This window comes from Cebidichthys violaceus, unplaced genomic scaffold, assembly GCF_023349555.1.
Source record: "Cebidichthys violaceus isolate CVI_PGR_0920_01 unplaced genomic scaffold, fCebVio1.0.p SCAF_10, whole genome shotgun sequence".
In the NCBI taxonomy this organism is placed as follows: domain Eukaryota; kingdom Metazoa; phylum Chordata; class Actinopteri; order Perciformes; family Stichaeidae; genus Cebidichthys; species Cebidichthys violaceus.
Genome location: NW_027176263.1, coordinates 269,154 through 290,798, shown reverse-complemented (window position 1 = coordinate 290,798; position 21,645 = coordinate 269,154). Strand labels below are relative to the sequence as shown.

The 21,645-nt window shown below is 44.1% G+C and overlaps 1 protein-coding gene across 6 annotated transcripts in view; it reads right to left on the bottom strand.

Moving 5' to 3' along the window:
- The window catches only part of ccdc88ab (coiled-coil domain containing 88Ab), a 64,901-nt gene that overhangs the window by 4,275 nt on the left and 38,981 nt on the right, over nucleotides 1-21,645 (bottom strand). For 2 of the 6 annotated variants that reach the window (XM_068719061.1, XM_068719032.1), the window contains exons 9-35: nucleotides 20,912-20,993; nucleotides 20,194-20,352; nucleotides 19,521-19,667; nucleotides 19,238-19,382; nucleotides 18,486-18,664; nucleotides 17,449-17,586; nucleotides 15,862-16,045; nucleotides 15,603-15,733; nucleotides 15,222-15,515; nucleotides 14,680-14,862; nucleotides 13,802-14,080; nucleotides 13,370-13,494; nucleotides 12,712-12,850; nucleotides 11,882-12,058; nucleotides 11,588-11,749; nucleotides 9,835-10,112; nucleotides 9,461-9,604; nucleotides 9,120-9,306; nucleotides 8,732-8,877; nucleotides 8,463-8,555; nucleotides 7,759-7,961; nucleotides 7,245-7,292; nucleotides 5,226-5,303; nucleotides 3,192-3,428; nucleotides 2,884-2,937; nucleotides 1,096-1,185; nucleotides 231-511 (exon numbers count right to left, since the gene is read on the bottom strand). In XM_068719061.1, the coding sequence (XP_068575162.1) occupies nucleotides 231-511; nucleotides 1,096-1,185; nucleotides 2,884-2,937; nucleotides 3,192-3,428; nucleotides 5,226-5,303; nucleotides 7,245-7,292; nucleotides 7,759-7,961; nucleotides 8,463-8,555; nucleotides 8,732-8,877; nucleotides 9,120-9,306; nucleotides 9,461-9,604; nucleotides 9,835-10,112; nucleotides 11,588-11,749; nucleotides 11,882-12,058; nucleotides 12,712-12,850; nucleotides 13,370-13,494; nucleotides 13,802-14,080; nucleotides 14,680-14,862; nucleotides 15,222-15,515; nucleotides 15,603-15,733; nucleotides 15,862-16,045; nucleotides 17,449-17,586; nucleotides 18,486-18,664; nucleotides 19,238-19,382; nucleotides 19,521-19,667; nucleotides 20,194-20,352; nucleotides 20,912-20,993 (4,363 nt within the window). Of the gene's footprint in view, nucleotides 1-230; nucleotides 512-1,095; nucleotides 1,186-1,866; nucleotides 1,948-2,883; nucleotides 2,938-3,191; nucleotides 3,429-5,225; nucleotides 5,304-7,244; nucleotides 7,293-7,758; nucleotides 7,962-8,462; nucleotides 8,556-8,731; nucleotides 8,878-9,119; nucleotides 9,307-9,460; nucleotides 9,605-9,834; nucleotides 10,113-11,587; nucleotides 11,750-11,881; nucleotides 12,059-12,711; nucleotides 12,851-13,369; nucleotides 13,495-13,801; nucleotides 14,081-14,679; nucleotides 14,863-15,221; nucleotides 15,516-15,602; nucleotides 15,734-15,861; nucleotides 16,046-17,448; nucleotides 17,587-18,485; nucleotides 18,665-19,237; nucleotides 19,383-19,520; nucleotides 19,668-20,193; nucleotides 20,353-20,911; nucleotides 20,994-21,645 lie in introns of all 6 variants that reach the window. The other 4 variants (XM_068719068.1, XM_068719054.1, XM_068719049.1 and 1 more) reach the window with 4 other exon arrangements.

Genomic DNA, 21,645 nt, shown 5'->3' with positions numbered 1-21,645 from the left:
ATAAAACTATCAAGAAAATAATCAGCAGATTAAGTGTTAATGATGATAACCTTAAATTCCAGCTCTAAATGGATCCCTCATATGATTGAATGAATCCAGCATTTGGATTTTAAAAAATATTTGACTTTTGCTTCCATAAAAGTTTGATCTACTTCATCTGGACGACTTTAAACGAACAAAATCATTACAGCAACCTTACACATCAGTTATAACCAGGTTAGAAACCTCACCTCTGCAGGATCAATACCCTCATCCAGGAACTGCTGCAGGGAGAGCACCTCCTTGGCTGGGGATCCCGTCTTCGTGACCTGGGTGTGGCCGGTGCTGCCTGCGGCGGTGGACGGGTCGAGCGACCTGCGCAGCTGCAGGGGGCTCTGGTGGGAGAAGCGCGAGGAGGCGGGCTGCTGGACGGGGCTGCTGCCGCTGCTGGACCAAACCTCCTGGTCCAGACTCAGGCTGAACTCTCCGCTGCTCTCACTGTGAGGCCGGCTGAGGCTGCCGTTCAACGCGCCTGTGGGAGAGACAGTCCGTGATCAGAACACTGGGAACGTAATCTATGATCTTTATTGACCTTTTTCCTCTCACCACTAGGAACTGCATCAGTATCACGCTTCTCCTACACGGCCTACTTTTTCACAATATATAGTACTCGTAGTAGTCATTTTAAAAGAGAAATGTAAAATGCATAACACTGTAATATACTGCTTTGTTATTTGCTCCTTTTATAACGTCACTGATGACTTGAGAATGAGAGAAAAGAGAAAGATTTCAGGAATGTGTTGAAGTTTCAATAAGCTGTCAGTTGTAAGTACATCAAAACCAACATTGAATATTAAATATATCCATGGTGCAGTAACGGTGCACCTCCCACATACTGACATACTGTTATATATTGATTTTGAATAAGAGAATTCATTATTTTCCTATAGTGGAGAGAAAAAAAATAACCCTTAACTTTTTTTAAAATCAGGATAAACGGACTCCACAGGAGGACACATTGAAGTAGGTTTGAGTAAAGGCATGAAAGAAAAAGATAAAGGGAGCAAAGGAGGAAGGTGAGCATGGTTAGTTGAGTTAAGGGGAGGAGGAGCATACCTTTGCCCTCCAGAGGAGAAGTGAGGTGGGAGTTATTGTTACTATTACTACTGGTGGTCCTGTTGCTATGGAGACTGGTGGGTCTGCAGGCTGGGTAAGGGACAAGAGGGAACACACACACACACACACACACACACACACACACACACACACACACACACACACACACACACACACACAGTTAGAATATATATATACACTTACACAGACATGCACTAACACAAGGAGTAACACGTAGGTGAACGCCGACGGTTTGACAGAACGTCTCCTGCTGGGGCAGCAGATGGCACATGCCAGGCAGAGGGACAGGAAGGGTGGCGCAGTGCCAGGCTGCAGCACCAATATGTCCAGTCAGTAAACAAAGAAACTACTGACTGAGAGGACAGGGACACCCAAATCCAAGGACCAACCCACCTCAGCGGAAAATGGGAACCGATAAGAGATAATACTGAACAACAGCGGACGACAGATTAGTAATGGAGAGAATAAATGGGTGGCTTTATGTGAAACTGAGGAGCAGGAATTGAGAAGGAAGAAAGGAAAGAGATGAAGCGGTGGCACTGTGACCTCGCTCTTCACAGGGACAGTTTCAGCTGGAAACCAAGCACCGTGAAATCATTTCAAACTGGTTTGCAGGTCACGGGTGACACCGAATCACCATTTAAAATGAACGATTACAATTACTGATCATTGTCACGGTTCTTATCACGTCTAGGAAACCAGCCCATTGCGGCCCAGAGTGGGATTCAGTGCCGAGTAGTGGTCACTTACAACAGATGCTACAGGGCACTCTGCACACAACGCTCAGCCCAACAGGAGGATGACATAGAGCACTGCTGCACACCTGCAGGCCTGATAAAACACACACACACACACAATAGGAATCTGAAACTACCATGAATGACTTTAAACATATCATCTCTAGAAGATGAGCTAATGGCTGATGCATTATAAGCAGTGTCCGGTGTGCGAGTGAGAGTTTCCTCCAGCCATTAGAGACGTACATGTACCAGTATCTTTACACACAGTCTGTGAGACGTACGGGGAACTGGGTCTCACAATAATGATTTGGATTTTATGAGTGCATTCTGGGAAGTCATCAGCTAAGTAGAGTCCAGTTTGGGCACTAATGCTTTGCCAATGTCCTGTACACTTAGTATTTTGACGCAAAGCAGTATTAAAGGCACAGTGTGTCGGGTTTGGTGGCATCTAGTGGTGTGAACTGTAGTCGTTCACACGTCTCTTTCCAAGACTGCGATAATTTGAGCTGCAGAGTGCAAAACCGTGTAACGACTTATAATAAAAAAAAGGTATAAAATGCATTAAAACTAATAAAATATATATATTTTAGGAGACCAACATGATGGCAATAGGGTGTAGACTTAGCTCAAGTGTCAGGAATGTGTGTAAGTAGTTTAGTGGCTGTTTAACAACTGGGTCATCTTCATTAGAGCGGCACAGAACTGATGAATAGCTGCTTGGCCGCAGATTAACTGCCCTGGATAACGTCCTAAAGCCTGAATTAGAGTCAATCCTACTTTCAATGGAGGCTGATCTCTCTCTCTCTTGCTCTCCACTAAAATTGCTTTTCCAACTGTAGATCAAGCTTAATCGAGGTGCAGGAAGGCAGCCCAAAGATTAGCAGTGGGACTGCTGATGACATGACCTGCTTTTTTTTTTTGGGGGGGGGGGGGCTATCCGGTCTTTTCTCATTCCTTGTTTGAAAAGGCCGGCTGGTATTAAGAGGCTGCTGAAATTACCTTTTTCTTTCCTAATGTCAAGTCTTACCTTGAGTCTTGGGGTCATCTAAGGAGCCGGCAACATCTTCACAGGAAGCATTATCTGTAGAGACACAGAAGAGCGGTGCTACAGCTGCTTTCTTTCACTTTGATGTAACAAACTTTCACCAGCTTCAAATGAATCTTCACACCAATGAGTCCAGTCTACTGAATACAAAATAAAACATATAAAACAGATCAGCAGATCCTTTCTCACACCTGAAATGTTGTGAGTAAACGCCAAAAAAAAGAAGAAAGTGTCAAATTCTCAATATACGTTTCTCCCTTCCCTCACACAAATAAAACCAGCATCCTGACCTTTGACCTGAAGCCGGTGCTTGGCCCGGCTGTGCCCGGCACTGGGCAGGGTGAGGGCGGCGCAGTCGATGGCGTTGGTGGAAAAGGCGAGCTCCTTCATGCGCTGGCCGCCGCGCCTGCTGCTCACGGTCATGCCGGCATCTCCGGCCTCAGCGCCGTCCAGGTTATCAATGCTGCTCGCCCACTGAGCCCCGGGACCGCCCGCCACCGCCATGGTCTGCAGCAGGTCATTCATGGCTGAATGGACCAACGGAGGGATGGAAATTAGGCCACGACGGGAAACATCAGCCATCCAGCTTTATGTATCCAAAAGAACTGTTAACTTTAACCGAATGTGATAAAGACGTTCGTATCTATTTACAGGTAATCAGTTGAGGATGTAAAATGGCTCAGGTTAAAGAACAGTTTCATAAAAAGCCCTTATTTGGATTACTGGTAGCCTCCTACAGGCTACTAGAGTAATTAGAGTAAACGGTCTATTTAATATTCAATACAATGAAATCAAGTTTAGCCTTTTTGGAAATCAAGGCCCGTAGGTCCGTGCAAGGATACAGTATTGAAAAAAATATTTATAAAATATCACTCAAAGTGCATAAAGATGGCAGCTGCTTTGTCATCCTTTAGATACTTTTTTTGAAAAGGCGATAGATAATCTGAGAAGGCCACCGTCTTCATGCACTTAGTTTACGGAGCCGTGTGAGACGGTGGAGAAGCATGGAGGCATGCAAAGCTGCTCTGAGCAGCAGCAGAGTGAGAACAAGGCAAGTCCATGTCAGCAGAATAAGATCTGAAATGCAGCACACCGAGAGAGAGAGAGAGAGAGAGAGAGAGAGAGAGAGAGAGAGAGAGAGAGAGAGAGAGAGAGAGAGATACAGAGAGAGAGAGAGAGAGAGAGAGAGAGAGAGATACAGAGAGAGAGAGAGAGAGAGATACAGAGAGATACAGAGAGAGAGAGAGAGAGAGAGAGAGAGAGAGATACAGAGAGAGAGAGAGAGAGAGATACAGAGAGATACAGAGAGAGAGAGAGAGAGAGAGAGAGAGAGAGAGAGAGAGAGAGAGAGAGTAGAGGCTCCATTTCAAGTCCTCCATGGTGAGTGCGAGTTGAGGCGATCAGGCGGTTGGTGATTATTATTTTTTTTTCAAGTCATGCTGTCATCAAAGATGGAGGCAAACACACCACAGGCGCATGAAAGGCAAACCCGAAGTCTCTCTCACCTGACCACACACCCTCATACACAAACACACACACACACACACATAGAGCTTTTCATACGGTATCAAAATGAAGCCACAGAGCACATGACAAAGCTGCCCGATAGGTTGCCTGTTGCATAATGATTCCCACAGTGACCACAGTGACAGATGAGGCTTCGGTAGATGACACTCAGGACCAAGAGAGATGAAACGGCATCACACAACAAGAGACACATCTACAGAAAGATGAAAATCTTACTTGTCACATCAGTTTTTGCACTATTGCTTTTTTGAGGTTAGCCCTAATTCCTTTTGTGCATCTTTGCCTTAAGACAAAGTAAGTCAAGTTTGTGTCATTCACTCATCTGCTAATAGTGAGAACAGAGTGACACTACACTGGCGAAAGCAGAGGCTCTACAGGAGGGAGTGGAGGTGGCAGACGCAGGGCGGAGGAGGAGACGGAGAGTGAGGGGTTACTAGGCAACAATTAGAAGGACAAGTCACTGAGGTCACCAGATGCAGCAGCATGGGGCTACGGTGACCGTGTATCACGTTTTAAACTAGAATCGTTGGTAAATCCTGTGCAGATGTCTCTAAAATGTATCAGATAACACATTCCTGTTAGAAATGTTAACAGGAATATGAATGACTGCAGGCCTGAGGAGGTTTAAGAGCTGTGACTGAAACCTGAGACGGCCAATACGGTCGCCGTCTCGCCCCATCACACTGCAGCCACCATGAAATCAGTGACCGTTCCTTCTTTGTGTCTCCTAGCGCGGCGATGAGAGGGAGAGGAGGCGGAGGAAGGCTAGCGGGTGGCGGCTAACGGGGAGGTCTTACACATGGAGCGCCGGTAGATGGCCTTGGCCTTGTCTTTGTCCTTGGATCTGTTCCTCATGAAAGGCAACCTTTTTAAAGCTGAGGGCGCAGCCAGAGACAGACGGACGGACAGCCAGGGGGAGAGAGAGAGCGATAGAACGAGCCCGGGTGAGGTGGAGGAAAAGAAAAACAAAAGAAAAAAAGAGGGCAGAACAGAGGGATGTGGTTAATGTTCTCACGGAGAGAGCCAGGGGAGAAGATGCAGAGAGAGAGCTCCTGGACACTCAACTGGACAAAAGACAAACAATGCAATAGACACAAACACTACAATAATATATAGGACTCAGAACCTAGGGTGGATCACATTATTACAAAACATATTTCATTTATCATTTTAATCTATACAAATACACTTCCTTCTTAGTATTTCATGGAAATACTGTTTATATGTTAGATAAATGTAATGGACTTGAAAAAGATTCTCTAAAAAAAACAAAGAGGTTTTGTTTTTTTTACAAGCATTATTATAAATATATAAATTATAATATTTAAATGCTTGTTCAAGAGCTTTTTGGATGGACTGAAATGCCTCCCACACACTTTCTTTAAATCCTGAATAATAACGTTACGGGCAGACTTCTGTACAGAGACACGTTATGCAAACAAACGTTATTCAAATACACAAACACACATTTTATCTGCACACAACAACACACACACAAGCCACTCTCTCATGTTAATGGTCATGAGCGTCGCATTCTGCATTACCACCTGCATTACATACTGTACACAACAACACAACTGTCAACACATCACCACCGACATGGAACACGGAGGATGAAGAATATTAAATGGTGCAATCAGGAGAATGAAAAGGTCAGAGGGCAGCATCAGGGAGGACTGCAGTGTTTCCATAGACATAACTAACTTTACTTTATCATAGCTTAAATGTGTGTGTTAGAGTTGACTCACTTATTATACTAGCTTCTTTATTTCACATATATTTTCATTTTTAAAAGGTTAATCTTGTAGCAAACTGACCTGCGTGATAATTCGATGATGTAAACCTACTAGCCCAAGTACAACCCGTATTCTTTATTGCATTTCTTCTACCAAATCCAGACAACCAGGATTTTGACTTGCATCGACTGAACGTCAGCCACAACGAATTGCACCTTTTAATAGCTTGGATGCTACGCTAGAGGGCGTTTCTTTGTTATTTACAGGTGAACTGCACAGATCAGCAGGTTGACATTCTGTCAATACGAGCTAATGAGCCTCAGAAATAAAGAGTGTTTTCCAATATTTGAACCACATGAGATGCGCTTGATTCTTGACGTCCAAACACTGTTGAAAGAGTACTCTTCTGATTCAGCACCGCACTCCACATGTTCTACTTCCCCGCCAAACCTGGCCCTTACATTACCCACAATGCAAATCAACTGCAGACAGGTGGAAGATTCAGTCTTGTTATGTTCGAAGCCGCTAATGTAGCCTCGAGCTGCTAGCCTCAAGCAGAGATGAGGAGCGGGCTAAAGAGGTCGGTAAGATCACTTCTCTCTAACTCCACACCACCACATTTTCTAAAATTCTAATCAAACTTGTAGTCATCTGCCCCAACCAATGCTGACTCTAGTGACATCAGTTGAAGCAACGTATCACAGGTCCCACTGGAGCCACTAAAGACGTTTTCCACATATGTAGTTATACTCCCCAAGACCTGTCAACAGACGTGTTAAAGTGGTGGAGTCCCCTTTTAAAATGTGGTGTCACTAAAGATACGCTATTCTTAGGACTACAAGTGTTTAATGGTCGTGTTACATAATAACACAAGGTTACAGAAATCAAGCGCACCCACTGTTCAAACACAGGAAAAGCCTCCACTTCTGGAGGTTGAGAGTCAACCTCGCGGTGCTGCGCAGCTCAACCGTATCCTCCAGGACATCTGAGTGAAACAGACAGTGGACTCACACAAACATGCCCCGAGAGACGTAACAGTCGGGTCACAAACCCCGCCCCCCCTCCCCATCCGCACCATACCATTGGTGGAACCCTGCACCTGGGCATTGGGCTGCTGCCCTCGCCTCCCTTTGCAGAGAGATAAAGAAGCAAAGGAGCAGTTAGGGGAGGAAAGACCCATTCAACCACTCAACCAGTACACACCCGTACAAACCAACACACACACACACCAAGTAGCATGTTTATTTGTTTGTGTGTGTTTGTGACTTATTATTATTATGTCTATGTGAAAGAGTATTATTCAGCATATATCAAACTAGTTGGCAACTATTTTGCTCACAGCTTTCTTAGCGTGTGCGTTTGCGTATGAAATATTGTGTGAGTATTTAATCAAAGGTACTTTTATGGTGCATTGTTTGGTCGGGTAAGTGTTTGTCTCTATAGGTCTTTATCTTGAGCAACGAGAGACAAGTTGCTTCTGATTCTTGGGTCTACATCTGTGTGTGTGTGTGTGTGTGTGTGTGTGTGTGTGTGTGTGTGTGTGTGTGTGTGTGTGTGTGTGTGTGTGTGTGTATCTGTTTTTCTTTGTACTCACTGCTGCTCCTCTTTTGTGTAAGTGTGTCGTCCAGCGAGTTGGAGCCAGAGCCTATGGACGAGCTGTCCTGGCTGTCCTGGGGAAACATCAGGAAACCGTCGCCAGACTCTGAACGAGAGGGGGTCAGCGTGAGAGAGCGCATCCTCTCCCGGCTCTTCGGCTTGATCAACTTCCTCATCTTCAAAGTGATCCAGTTGCCACGCCTACAAAAAGGAGAGACGAGGCCGCGAGTGAGACGGAGAGACCAATCGGGAACAAGAGGAGGAAAGAAACTGGAAAACAAAGTCAATGTATAATGAAATAAAAAGAAGTATGAAGGCTGGATTTTAATTTGTTCCGTGTGTACTCAGCCTCTAAATCTCCACATAAATGTTTGCGGTGCACAGCTGTTAAAAGCTCTGCAGACCATAAATATTTGATGCAGCTCTGCCGGAGGCTGCAGTGTGAGTGTTTTCTGCCATTCCCCCGCCTCAAAGATAAGAGTCAACAAGCAAACTGAGTTTTCAAGATCAGAGTCCGCTATGATACACCGACTTGTTTGAGTCACTCGAATTCAGGCGTGAGCCATTTTTACATTGAGACGTTACCAGTCATGATCATGTCACTGACACAAAATAGCTTAACCAATTCAAGAAGTTGTTTCTTGTTGTTTTTGTAAAATATTTTTTTACTCATGTGACTAGATGAAGCGGGGTTTTTTTTACCTGCGTGGAGGTGAGGGGTCGTAGAACTTGTACTGGTCCATGATCTTCTCCTCCAGCTTCTCTTTCTGTCTCCTCAGCTCATTCAGCTTGTCTCTGATTGGTGGAGAATTGAGAGATGATCCACCGAGACAGACAAGAACGAAAACGCATGCAATGCAAAATAAATGCAAACAATTTCTTTAGAATATCCCATAATCAAAGATGAATAATTGCGGACAGGGACATGGTCGCTGTCCGTTTGAAAAGGAAACGTATCATCAGAGGTTTACATGTATTGTCTCTGCTCTACGTGGTACAGGTCCTTGCTCTCCATGGTCTGCTCCAACAGAGTGCGATTCTGTAGCATCAGAGTCTGGATCTGGTCCAACAGGTGGCGATTCTCCTCCTCCAGGTTTCCTTTCAGCTGGCTCAACAACTAACACACAGACATGGATAGATACATTAAAGAGATGCTAAGACACCTGGCTTAGCAACAAATATGATTCATCAAAAGGGGTAAAACCCCTTCACAACACAGCTGGCTTAAGAAGTCGTCTCTACAAATATGACACATTAAAAGAGGTAAACCCGGCAAAAGACAGCTGGCTTTCAAAGTAGCACACAAACACACATAATGGGAAATTACAGAGAAGATAAGATGAATGGGTGTCTCCTCACCTCACACTGATTGGTGAGCTTGGTGGAGGTGATGTCCAGCTGCTGGTACTGCTCCTTCAGTTTAGAGAACTCCGCCTCCAGCTTGGTCTGGTCCAGCTTGGCGCTGTTCAGCTGGGTCTTCACGTTCTTATGGTCCAGCTGGAGATTGTCATTGTCCTTCACCAGTTGACGATGGGTATTATTCAGCCTGAGGAGAGAACAGAAGGACTCTTAAATATATAGACATGCATGCATGTAAAAGGGGCTTTTTCAATTTCATAGAAACATATGGTGGAGTCACCTCGTTAAAATGTTGTAATATGTTTAAGGTAAAAAGAAATATTGATACAGGTTGATCTGACCTATCATTTTCTTCTTTGAGCAGTTTGTACTGGTCAGCTGTGGCTTGGTGCGTTTGATTCTCTAGCGCCATTTTTTCCTGCTGCTCCTTCAGATTTTTCTCCAGATCCTCCAGGTCACTCTTCCTCTGCAGGAGCTGCTTGTACCTGCATGCATAAATGCACACACACATTAAAGACAAGAAGGAATACAAAGCACATTTATTTGTATTATCCAAAGGGGATCTACAGTTTCTCCGAGTTCCTCAGCATGGTTGTTTAATATTGACCTCATAAGACAATGTTTAAAAGGTCAAGGTAGTGTATAAAGTTATGAGACATGAACTGTAATTAGACGTGAGCAGGTGCTCATCCCGTGCTCCTAAACCCAGCCTCACTTGTCCTCCAGGTCCCTGTGCTGCTGCTCCAGGCTCTTGTGGGAGCCCTTCAGACCCCCATGCTTCCCGATCAGGGCTTCATACTCGGCCGCCTGCCTCTCGTGGAGCGCCGCCAGCTTCTCGTGATCGCGGAGGAGCAGCTCGTAGGTGGACCTCAGCTCCTCTTTGTCCTTCAGAGCTCCCTCGCGTTCACCCTCCACGCTGCTCTGCTGGCTCTGCAGCTGGGCGTTCTGGGCCATGAGGGCTGCACTCTTCGAGCTCAGGGTGGAGTTCTCCACCTGCAGGACAGGCCAAAGACAGAGATATTAGATCAAGATACGTTTTGTTATTATTATTGTGATCTGTGACGTGTACTGGGCTCTTTAAATCAAACATCAGAGGACACGCATGTTTTTGTCTACAGGGGGCACTGTGTCTCTGTTCAGTTTGTTCTCCCCCTTTGTAAACTCCATCTATACAACATCAGCAGGAAAACGGTTTCTTTTCAAGTTTCCTTTGTGGGGACAGCGGTTTACTGGTCTCAAGCCCCTCTTCAATCATGACTAGTGTGTGTATTTACACTGACACACACACACACACACATTATGTCCAGGTGCTGACACACTCTCTGTGCCTTTAAACAGTGACAGCTTTTCACTGACAGCGCATGTGTGCGCACACACACACACACACACACACACACACACACACACACACACACACACACACACACACACACACACAGACAGACAGACAGACAGACAGACAGACAGACAGCTAGACAGACAGACAGACAGACAGACAGACAGACAGACGCTACTGTATGGTCAGTATAAATCCTGTCGCCCATAAGCAGGGTTTGAATTGCTGCCAGACAAGGAGTACGAGTCTAAATCCATACCAGGGAGCTCAGCAGCCTGGCAAGGCAACTGCACGAACAGAGCAATGTTGAAAGAAGGCTGAATAGCTTCTCTGTTGTTTTGTATCACATTATGACTGATTCTTCTCGGAACCAATCAAGACCCGCGTATAATCATATATTTATTATACATTTTATGGATTTATCCTAATAATATCACATGTGAATTGAGTTGCGTCAGAAAGAGGCAACCAGTGTAAAACCTATGACAAATCAAACACGCAGATCATAAAATCAGATTTCCATACTGGATCAGTCGACGCCCGGGTTACCAACTAGACAGAAACAGATGATCCGCTGAATTAGAACACATCCTATGCACCAATATAAGTCTATAGCGCATGTATCTCGTTAAAATAAAGGGTATATTTTCGGGAGGTTTTTCATCATCACAATCGAGTGTTGTATGCATTAACTTTAAAACCTCAACTTTGAAGCCAACATAAACGATAACTTCTTAAAGTGATCAGAGAAAATACAAATGTCAACACCGTCAGTACAATACAAATACTGAAGGGACCTCGAGGTGACATTCTTTTGAATTACATGCATGTAGTCCTTTGTAGTGAAATAATTCAAGCGTGTTTGATATCTTGACGTAAAATCTACTCGTCCGTTATCCATTTCTGTATCAACCGAGTGTTTCTACCGAAGATTGTGTTCTATAGTTTCTTGTGAGTGTGAGGCAGATTAGTTTAGCAATAATACTAACTTGTTGCAGTCTGCTCACATTTCTGGATTTGAGTTAAAAACAAATCTATATTAATTACATGTGTGACTTATTTGTTTTCTGCATGTGTAGTGTAATCCACGGTCTACTGGACACTGTATTGTGTAGAATGTGTAAAGGATTACCTGCAGCTTGGCGTTCTGCGTTTGTAGAGACGTATTGTTCTCCTGTAAAGAAGCGGTCTGTCTCTGCACGGCCACGATCTGAGCCTGCAGGTTGGAGCTTTGAGTTTCCAGTTGTTTGAGCTGGCACCTCAGGGCCGCCTTCTCAGCCTGCAGCGTGGCATTCTGGGAAAAAGGGATACATAATTTAAAAGATATTAGATAAACAAGAACACGTTCAGGAGAAAAACACACGACCCAAAACCATACATTTTTTGGAAAAGTCACACAAGCCGTCGTGATATTGTGCTAACTTACATTCCTCTCCACCTCAATGAGTCTGTCTTTGACTTTCAGCAGTTCTCTGGTGGCTTCATGACTCTCTTTCTCCCATTTACTGACAGCCTGAGGGTCCTCCCCTCCTCTAGGGGGTGAGCTCTGCACCATCCTCTCCTCCTCCTCCCTCTGACGCAGCGCCTCGTAGTTTTTCTTCACCTGGAGAGAGACGCGCGAGTCAACACATAACTCAAAGTGGTCTTTTTTTGTGCTCCTTCAGTGCAATAAAACATAAATATCACGTGAATCCCAGACCGCTGGAAAATGAAATACTGCTCCAGGCTTGACAGTAAAAATACCAAATGATAAAAAGGAAACTACATTAGTAGAACATGGCATGAGTAATGGTGAAGTACAGCAGCAGACAGGATCCATTATAGGTTCACAGCTGAAACTCAGAGGTCATCTACAGAGGCTTGAACTTTTCCACTCAGACCTTTAGTTTTGGATTTGATTTGTGTCAGCAAGTTCAAAACACACGCCACCCTAAAGGAAAGCAGACATCCTCCACTCCAGTCCATCTCTTTCACAGACTGCTGCCGCCTCATGAATAGATAAACTGGCGATAGAAGTGGAAGAGTGGATGAATAAATAATGTATCGGCCTTGAGGAGCCCTCAGTGTTTTCAGTGTTTTGGACGGCAGCGGAAATATTTTGGCGTTTTTGGCTTCGTGGGAGGAATGTGATTTTATAATGGGTCCTCTGTATTATGGTTGATATGTGCTGCATGCTTCTGCCTGCAGCACATATGCTACATGTTTGTGCATGTACTTCTACGTTTAAAAGTATGGATCTGTGCATGTGTTACTGACCGTCTTGAGCTCCTGGCGTAGCTGTTGGTTGAGGTTGGAGGACTCCTGCAGTCTGGCCTCTAGGGCGGCGATCTTCTCCTCTTTAATCTCCAAAGATGATTTCAGAGTCGACTCCAGTTTGGTTTCCAGGAGCCTAAACCTGAAAATAAATACTTAAATTAGCTCTGTGTGTGTGTGTGTGTGTGTGTGTGTGTGTGTGTGTGTGTGTGTGTGTGTGTGTGTGTGTGTGTGTATTTGTGTCTTCAGTCTAGAGTGTGATCACACATTTGTAATCCTAAACACAGATAATGCATTATCGTCATTGCCACAGCGTAGCAAGGCCAACTGACTTCTTGGCAAAGAGTGCAGCAGGTGTAGGAGATATTGGCTCAGAAAACTCCCACAGGATGATTCTTCAATAGACTCAGAATGATTCAAACTTCAACACCTGATTTAAAATGGGCCACATTGCAGACTTATTTGGACTGCACTGATCACTTTGAATCATTCCGATCCCAAGAGATTTGATTAAGTTCTTATTTTAGCTCAGAGTTCTCCGTTTTAAGAGCCATCACAGAACAGTGAACTTTGCTGCTTGTGTGTGTGTGTGTGTGTGTGTGTGTGTGTGTGTGTGTGTGTGTGTGTGTGTGTGTGTGTGTGTGTCTCTGTGAAATAATACCTGTCGCTAGAGCTCTCGTCATTCAGCAGCCTCTCTTTGTTCAGTCCAATCTTCTCCAACTCATGGGTCAGTTTGTCCAGATCATTATTCATCTGCTGAGTCCGCAGCTTCTCACTCACAAGCTCCTAAACACACACACACACACACACACACACACACACACACACACACACACACACACACACACACACCAATAATTAGTAATAAAAAGGCATGATTTTAATGTAAGAGTCAACACTAATAATTCTTCAGTGTCTAGGGTTATCAATAAATAAATAAAAAATGTGTCTGTTTCTTTAAGTGCCTTTAAAATAAATATAGTTTGACACTTCCTGCACCAACAAAGGACTACGGCAGATAGATCTGGAAGCATGTGAAGCAAAGTCTCAAGACATGTTGGAATAACTATTGTTTGCAGACTTCTATTGTTACCTCTCGGAGCGCGTTGAGGGTCTTCTTATCAATGGTGCTCAGTTTGACCAGCTCCTTGTTCTCTCTCTCCAGGTCTTTGACTCTCGTGCAGGAGTCCCTGAAGAAGATCATCTCCTTGCCCATGGTCCGGTTCTCTTTCTCCAAGGTGGAGATCCGCTGGTTGTCGTCGTCCAGCTTGGAGTCGCGGATCTCGGCCTGCTGCCTCAGCCGCTTGTTCTCCTTCTCCAGGAGCTTCTTGTCTTTCTCTAGCTGGGAGCTTTCCTGCTCCAGAATCTTGTTCTGCGGGATAACGGGACGTAATGCAGAGCAGACGGATAAAACATCATTTGGTGGAATTTACTCTTAGTCTCTCTTAGCCTTGTAAATACATGTTTGGCGAAAAAGTGGATTCACACATTCATTTAAAAAGGGCCAAAAATCTAATTTTGACAAATAATCTGGGATAATCCAACTCTGCTGGGTAACGCGCTGCAGTTTTATCAGAAGGAACTAAATGAGTGGCAGTGCTGCTCAAGAGCCAAATAACACATTTTCACATTTTTTTTATTTGAACACATAATATTCTTTAGAGACTGCTGCATCACAAAGACTCTCTTCCGTCGGCCTCAACTACAATTTCGGGCCAATCTGATTGACCTCATTCTGCCAGGCAGAATCAATCCATCCCAAAAAAAAGTCACAGAAGCTGTTTCAGTAAAACCCGCACAGCTATCCAAATTGTTGTTGATCTGGTTCTGCTCCAGAGAAGAGTGCAGTCCAAAAATGTGTATAATTTTTTGTCACAGACTCAAAATCTTGTTTGTGTTTTCCAGGCTACCATTTCCCACATTTCAGCATTTATTGCTACCCAATGAATGCAAATAAACCAGTTTTCCTACCTCCTGTTCCAGCTGCTCCAGGCGTTTACTGGAGATCTTGAGCTCTTCCAGGTTGCGTTGGAGGGTTTGATTCTCAGTCTCCACCTCTTGCAGCTCTTCCTCCAACTGTTGAATCTTTTTGCTGCTGTTCTCTAAAGCCTTCTGCAGGCGCTGGTTCTCTGTATCTAGGCCCTGGTAACTCATCTGGGACAGGAAAAGCCAGAGTAGGATATTAAAAGCATCCATGAACTAGTTGCGCTGCTCCCTGATGCCACCATATGCCCGATCCCCTGCAACTTACCTGTAAAAATATGAACCTATGATAATAAAGGTGCCATTACCTCTACCGCTGTTCCGCACAACTTTGTCTTAAGACACAAGTTGTCTCTGTTAAGGACCATTTAACTCATACTTGTGCCGTTTTAACACTTAAACTAGCAGTAGTCTGCTTTTTATTTCTCAAAGAAAGCTTCTTGCCGTACATGGTTACATCTCAGCTCTGTCTGACTGCTCTCTAATAACAGAAGTACTCGCTGTATGACTGGCAGTTGCTGAAGTTTTACCTCTAATCTCTCCGTCTTTTTGGACGAGGCTTTGAGCAGTTCCATGCTGCGCTTCAGATGGCTCCTCTCACTCTCCAGCTCCCTGTTCTCGGCCTCCAGCTGAGCGGCCTTAGCGCCCGCCGACCGGAGGCTCTCAGCCGAGCGCCGAAGTTCCAGGTTTTCATGCTCCAGCTGGGAGTTCTCCTTTTCCAGAGCCTCCAGCTGGAAGGCCATGTTCTTCAGAGTGTCCAGCTTCTTCTTCAGACGACGGCCCTCCGCCTCCAGATCCGTGTTCTCCTTCTCCAAAGAAGACACCTACACATACAGAAGTGATGGTTAACGATGAGGAGTCACGCTGTCATCTCAAACTACAAACCAGGTGGAAAACAAAATGCACCAGACCTTTTCACAGGTGATTCCAAGACTGGCTACTTTCTTCTGCAGGCTCTCGTTGTCCCTTTCCAGCTTCTGCATCAGAACCTCCAACTCTTCAGCTCGCTCACCTTTCTCCTTCACCACTTCAAGCTCTTTACCTGCATTCAAAATAAAGAAGGAACAACCAGAATGTTAATCCTGTGAATTCAAAATGAAAAAACAAGGACCTGTCAAAATACTGATTCCAATGAACCACAAAAACAGTTGAAAAAAGCGGGTCACTTACGAAGCTGTTTCCTTTCAAACTCCATCTTATTGAGTTTGGCGGTTGTCTCGCAGATGGACTCGTGGAGAACGCGATTCTCCTTCTCCACATCCTTGACCCGAGCCTCAGCACCAACCTGGCAGCGCTGGCGCAGAGACGACACCGTCTGGCTCAAGTGCTTGTTCTCCTGCTCCAGACCCTTCAGCTGGAAAACAGATATCAGAGTAATAAAGACAGCTTCACAAGGTCATGTTTAAAGTGATTGAAGACAGTGAATAATATTTACGGTTCACATGTTTCAGAATGTGTTCTGTGACCGTATTTGAAAGGAATCCAGCTTAGCTGTAGAGACTGGTTGTGTGAGCTGAGGCTTGGAGAGAGATTTAAGAAGCTTCTGCTTCAAATTTCCCTTTAGTTTAAATAGATGAAATAATAGACGAAGGAAAAATCAAGGAGCAGAATTGAAATATAAAAACAAAACATAAGTATTCTACAAATCATTTGAATATTGTGTTGAATGTGTTCGGGAACAGCACTGCTTTAGTTACATCTCATTGCTTTTATAACCAACTGGATACAATTGACCACAGTAATCTGTGAGTGCAGCTTGTTGTGTTTTCTCAGCCTCATCAAATCAGACGGTTAAACTAATTAAAGGTGTCAGATTGCAGACACAGCGAACGACAGAATCCGAGCCACAGAGTACCAGAAATCTGTGTCGTCAATAAAACATAGTGGTAGTTCCACCTAACAGTTCTTTCAGCCAAATGCAAATCAATTGGACAAAGATTGCTCTCAAAAGAACTCTGTATAGACTTTAGTAAATTACACAGCTTAGTCATGTTTTTGGAGCTTCCTGGAACGGGAATCAATGATGGTTTTGTGGAGAGAGCAGCATCTATGACGCACAGTCTCAAAGCTCTGTTTGTCTGAACGTGTTGGTGCATCCGACCATAAGCTCGTCCGGCATACAGACCGTAACATTAACTATATTCCAAAGCACATGAATACTTGATGCGATTACAGTCGCTCTCAGAAAAAGTCGGTCTCTGTAAGATGTTAGGTTCACTGCTCTAACTTGTTCTGCTGTCTCGAACACAACGAGCCTAATCGGTGAATAATTATTCAACAAAAATGTGGCATTCAGGAAAATAATTAATAAGTAATTATCACTCAGAAGATTTAATACACACACATACATAGGGGTGTGAATCTTTCACAATCTAAAACGATTCTCGATTCAGTACATAGGGGTGATCAGTCCGCTGTGCGCAATAAAGGCAGTGTGGCAAATTATGGCATAAAAGCAGAGTTAGGTGGGAATAAGATTGTTTTTTTTAATGTTTTTATATCTGAAAAAGTTTTAGAAACTAATTGCAATAATGTAAACACACAAAATGAAACATTTATTCATGCTAAACTTGCACAAACAAACACATTTTACTATTTCTAAATTCTTATTATTCTTCAAGTATACCAAGTTCAAGTTATACAAAAGAAAATTACATAAATAAAATTCGTAGGCTTTTATTTCTCAGAGACTTGCTATTTTAAATATGTGTGTGTGTGTGTGTGTGTGTGTGTGTGTGTGTGTGTGTGTGTGTGTACCTGTCTCTCAGAGTTTTCTCTGAGTGTTTCCAGAGTCTTCTCCAGTAAGGCCTTCTCCTTCATCAGGTCAGTACTGAGTGATTCAGCGCTGCGGAGCGACTCTCTGTCTGTTGTCAGTTCACCGCCCAACTGCTCCAACTGTAAACAATGTTGAAGTAAGATTTTAAGAAGACACACTATCTAGATTGGGTTTTAACGTCCGTGACGAACACTGATGGTGGCTCAGTAATAAATGAGTCACACATTATAATATAATATGTGATTCACAGTCACAAAGAAGCCGGTGCAATTATTAGTCCATGATACAAATACATAATGCATCACCTCATTCTGTCACAGCTCTGCAGAAAAACGCACACAAGTTAATGTATGGACACACACTACCAGGAACTGCATTCACATTTCAATGTGTTTTGGCTATAAACCTCAAGTCACATGGAAATAAATTTCCCACTTTCGATTTTCCCTTTGTGAGAGAAAAACACAATTTCATGCTTTTTATTCAGAGGGCACAGAGAGAGGCTTATGTTTCTGAAAATAGCTGAGACTCTTCTCTTAGCGAGGGGCGTTTGGGTGTCAAAGACTGGAGAGAAAAGGCGATGCAGGGCTGTCTGGATTTACAGCTTTGCTTTCATCCTCCCATCCACCCCTCTCTATACCCTCTCCCTCTCCCTCGTTCTCTTTCCATTTGTCACTATCGCGGCGTGAAAAACCCTAAAGCCAAGTGTTGGGGTGATATATTATGGATGAGTGCTGGTCCAATATGCTAATCATGGTGGTGACCGTGATGAGGGGCAGAAAAGTAAACTGGAATTCCAACCGATGCCGTAAAGTGAAATGTGAAAAACAAAACAAGAATGAAGCCCTGGGATACCCCACAAAGAATAGTATCAAAAACGTTCATATTCTATCATATTAGTATGTCAATGATGTCATACGTTTCTCCAGAAAAAACTGGAAAATGATTAAGAACTTTTAATCAAACCCTTACTCAACCACAGAAAAAAAAAAACGCTTAAATGCACAGTCCGGCTTACTTTCTGGTTCAGTCTGTGGTTTTCCTGGTTGACCTTTGCCAGTTTTGTCACAGTGTCCTGACCGGCGGCTCCTCTGAGCTCCTCCACAGTCTTCAGCAGGGTCTGGTTGTCTTTCTCCAGCTTCAAGAGACGGCTGGACGTCAGCTCATTCACCTCCTCACCCAGAGACTTCTGAGGGGCTGAGTCAATGACGGCGAGAAAATGTGGATTATACATCAACAATTTAACAAATACGAAAGAATTGAATCAATGTTTGGTTTAGATGTTTGGTGTCAAGACCACAGTCCATCAAAAAAGACATAAATACAAGGCCCATGGGACTAACTTCAGAGGTCTTAAAGCTTTTAAAGTGCCATTTTAACAAACACACAACGCAAAGTCTTTATCCAGATCCCTGGCTAGTTAAACCTCTTAACAGCTTTCATAATCCAAACGCACAGATTACCCTCCAAGAGCCACTGAATATTAATTACAGGTCTTAATCAAGTGGAAGGAAAACCCAGCGGAGGCCGGCAAATGCCGAAGGGCCGTGGGGATGACGCCAGGGCCAAGAGCCAATGAGCAAAGCCGGGTCTGTCGGCCTTCTGAAGCCCTCAAGCTGGTCAAACCAGGTGACTGTCAGCTGCAATGATGCTTTAACTCAACGTCACATTCTTTGCTTTCCTTAACACTCCTCTTTGTTTATCTTTCAGTCAACATAAACAATCCTGTTCTCTGGTTTTAAAACGTTCTTGGCTCCATCTTCTTCTTACCGTCAGTCAGTTCTGGTGTCTTGGATAGTTGCTCCAGTTCCCAGCCCAGATGCAGGGACTCGTCCATGCTCTGTTTCTGGGCCATCTCAAGCACGAGGTTCTCCTCCATCAGCTCCTCCATACGTTTACGGTCCATGTCCCTCTCCTGGAGATAACAGAGATGGACGGTGTGTTGCTATAAACAAATGCTCAACACTTGACTGCTGAAATGAATGTGCCTTTTACTCTGATTTGAACCCCAGCTTATCCAAGACTCATCACACGGATCTATAGATCATCTCACCATCTCCAGGTCATGGATCTTGGATTTGAGCTGCAGATTCTCTTTCTCCAGGAGGTGCAGTTTGTCGGAGCGGGTCCGGCTCGCATCCAGCTGCTCCTCCAACATGCTCTTAGTCTCCAACAGGACCTGGTTGTCCTCCTTCAACTCCTACAGAAACCACCACATCAACAGAGAACACAAGTTAAACAACAAAACATAAACACTGGAGCCAGAGGAAGAAACATGTTCGTCCTCTTCAGAAAATGTATATTATTACTTGTAATATCAGTTTAATATCAATATTGGCACCAAATACAAAAGGTGTGTCTAAAATAACGTATTTAGCTAAATATACAAATATTCAGTTGATATTAATATGGTGTAGATACTATGTATGCATGGTGAGCAAACAGTGAGCAAACCCCTGTAATTCAATACATACATTTACAGTAAAAAACACTTGCATCATGAGATTATGCAACATGGACAGTCGTTGGGGCCTTCTATATGGGTCACATGTAGCTTGCTCACAACATGGCCAGTTTGAACTGAAATGATGAAGACATGTTTATGTTTCAAGCAATAGCTAGTTCCTTTAACGTCAGCAACCCGATGCTAAATTATCCCCGGGGTGTCCTTTACCAAACACTGTCACCGCGGCTTGAAGTAACGCTCTGCGTGGGCGGTTGTGTACCTCGACTCTGGCCTTGTAAAACTCAATGTCGTGAAGTCTCTCCTTGTATCGGCTCAGCTCGCTCTCCAGTTTGTCGACGCGCATCGCTTTCTCTCTGAGGGCGTCCAGCTCGTCGCGGTAGGCCCGCGCCGATCGAGCGTCCGACACCAACTGGTAGCTCTGCAGGAGTTGACAGATATGTAGAGCAGAAATATGTGGATATGCACGTCTCTAAATGAGGAATCACGTGAACAAAGATGTGAACAGATATACAATCGTGAATCAAAAGCTACAGTCGGGTTTTTTTACGAGTCAGTGGACTGTAATCTTGTATGACAGACTGTTATTTATTCACAGATAATCTACCAAAGGCTTGTCTGTTACATAAACGGATAAAGAACAGAACAAACTCTACACACTATCAATTACCACAAGCACGCATACACCTCCACGTCCTCCGTGCCCTGAACTTATCCACCTTGTTTACGGCATTTAGTTTGTCAGCCTGCTGCCCACTTCAAAATCAAAAGCCGTGTGAGGCGGTTGCTAGACTAAAGATAGCTCTAATAGCCTGTAATGAGCTAAGTCACTTGCTGGCTGATTAAAGCCTGGCAGCGCTGCAGACATAAAGTACTAAGAAAGAGGAGGGAGCAGCAGGTGAAGGGGGGGGGGGTGAGGTCATGTGAACGTTTGTGTGCATGTAGGTGTGTGAGGAATCACTGTGACTAAGTTGCGTCACCTCTTGCTGAAGCCTCTTGAGCTCCACTTCCATGTTCTCAAGCTCCTGTCTGGTGTCCAAAAGCTGCTCACTCTTCTCCTCTCTGAAAAAAAAAAAAGAGAGCGGGAGGGAGAGGAGTTAAACAAGGAAGAACATGGGGGGGGGGGGAAGGTCGCAGGATGTAACCTAGAAAGAGGAAAGACAGGCAGAATGCCAGGAGGTAGAGAAAGATACAGAGTTCTCTGCAGCAAAAAAAAGGCAATAAAAATATGTTTTGTGTCTCTGCTCCTGTGATAAACATTAAACCGCACACTGACAATCACGCTCAAGTTCTTCTTTGTGTGTGCGTGCTTGTCAGCGAACCAATTCAGAGTATTAACAAGGACATTCCTTTAGGGCTGTTTCCATTTCATAGCTTGCAGCTAAATCGTTTAATGGTAGCAGCCTATTGACATACTAACACAGAAAGAAAAAAAACACATTTTACATAATCTGCCAAAAAAGCTTCACCATCTAAACTTTACTTTTAAGTATTTTAGTTTCAGTCGGTAGGCATTTTGATAATGAACTGGGTTGTTTCCGCATTCAAACATAGCATACGCAACATCCCGTTGGGCATATTAGGCCTTTGTTGAAAGACAAAAATATAAAATTCACCCAATAACCCATTGTCTCGTGTAAAAATAGCCTATCGTGTCCGGTGTGTTTGAGCGGTGATGGTCATAATGGTCACAATGTCTTTCCTGTGTCCTGCC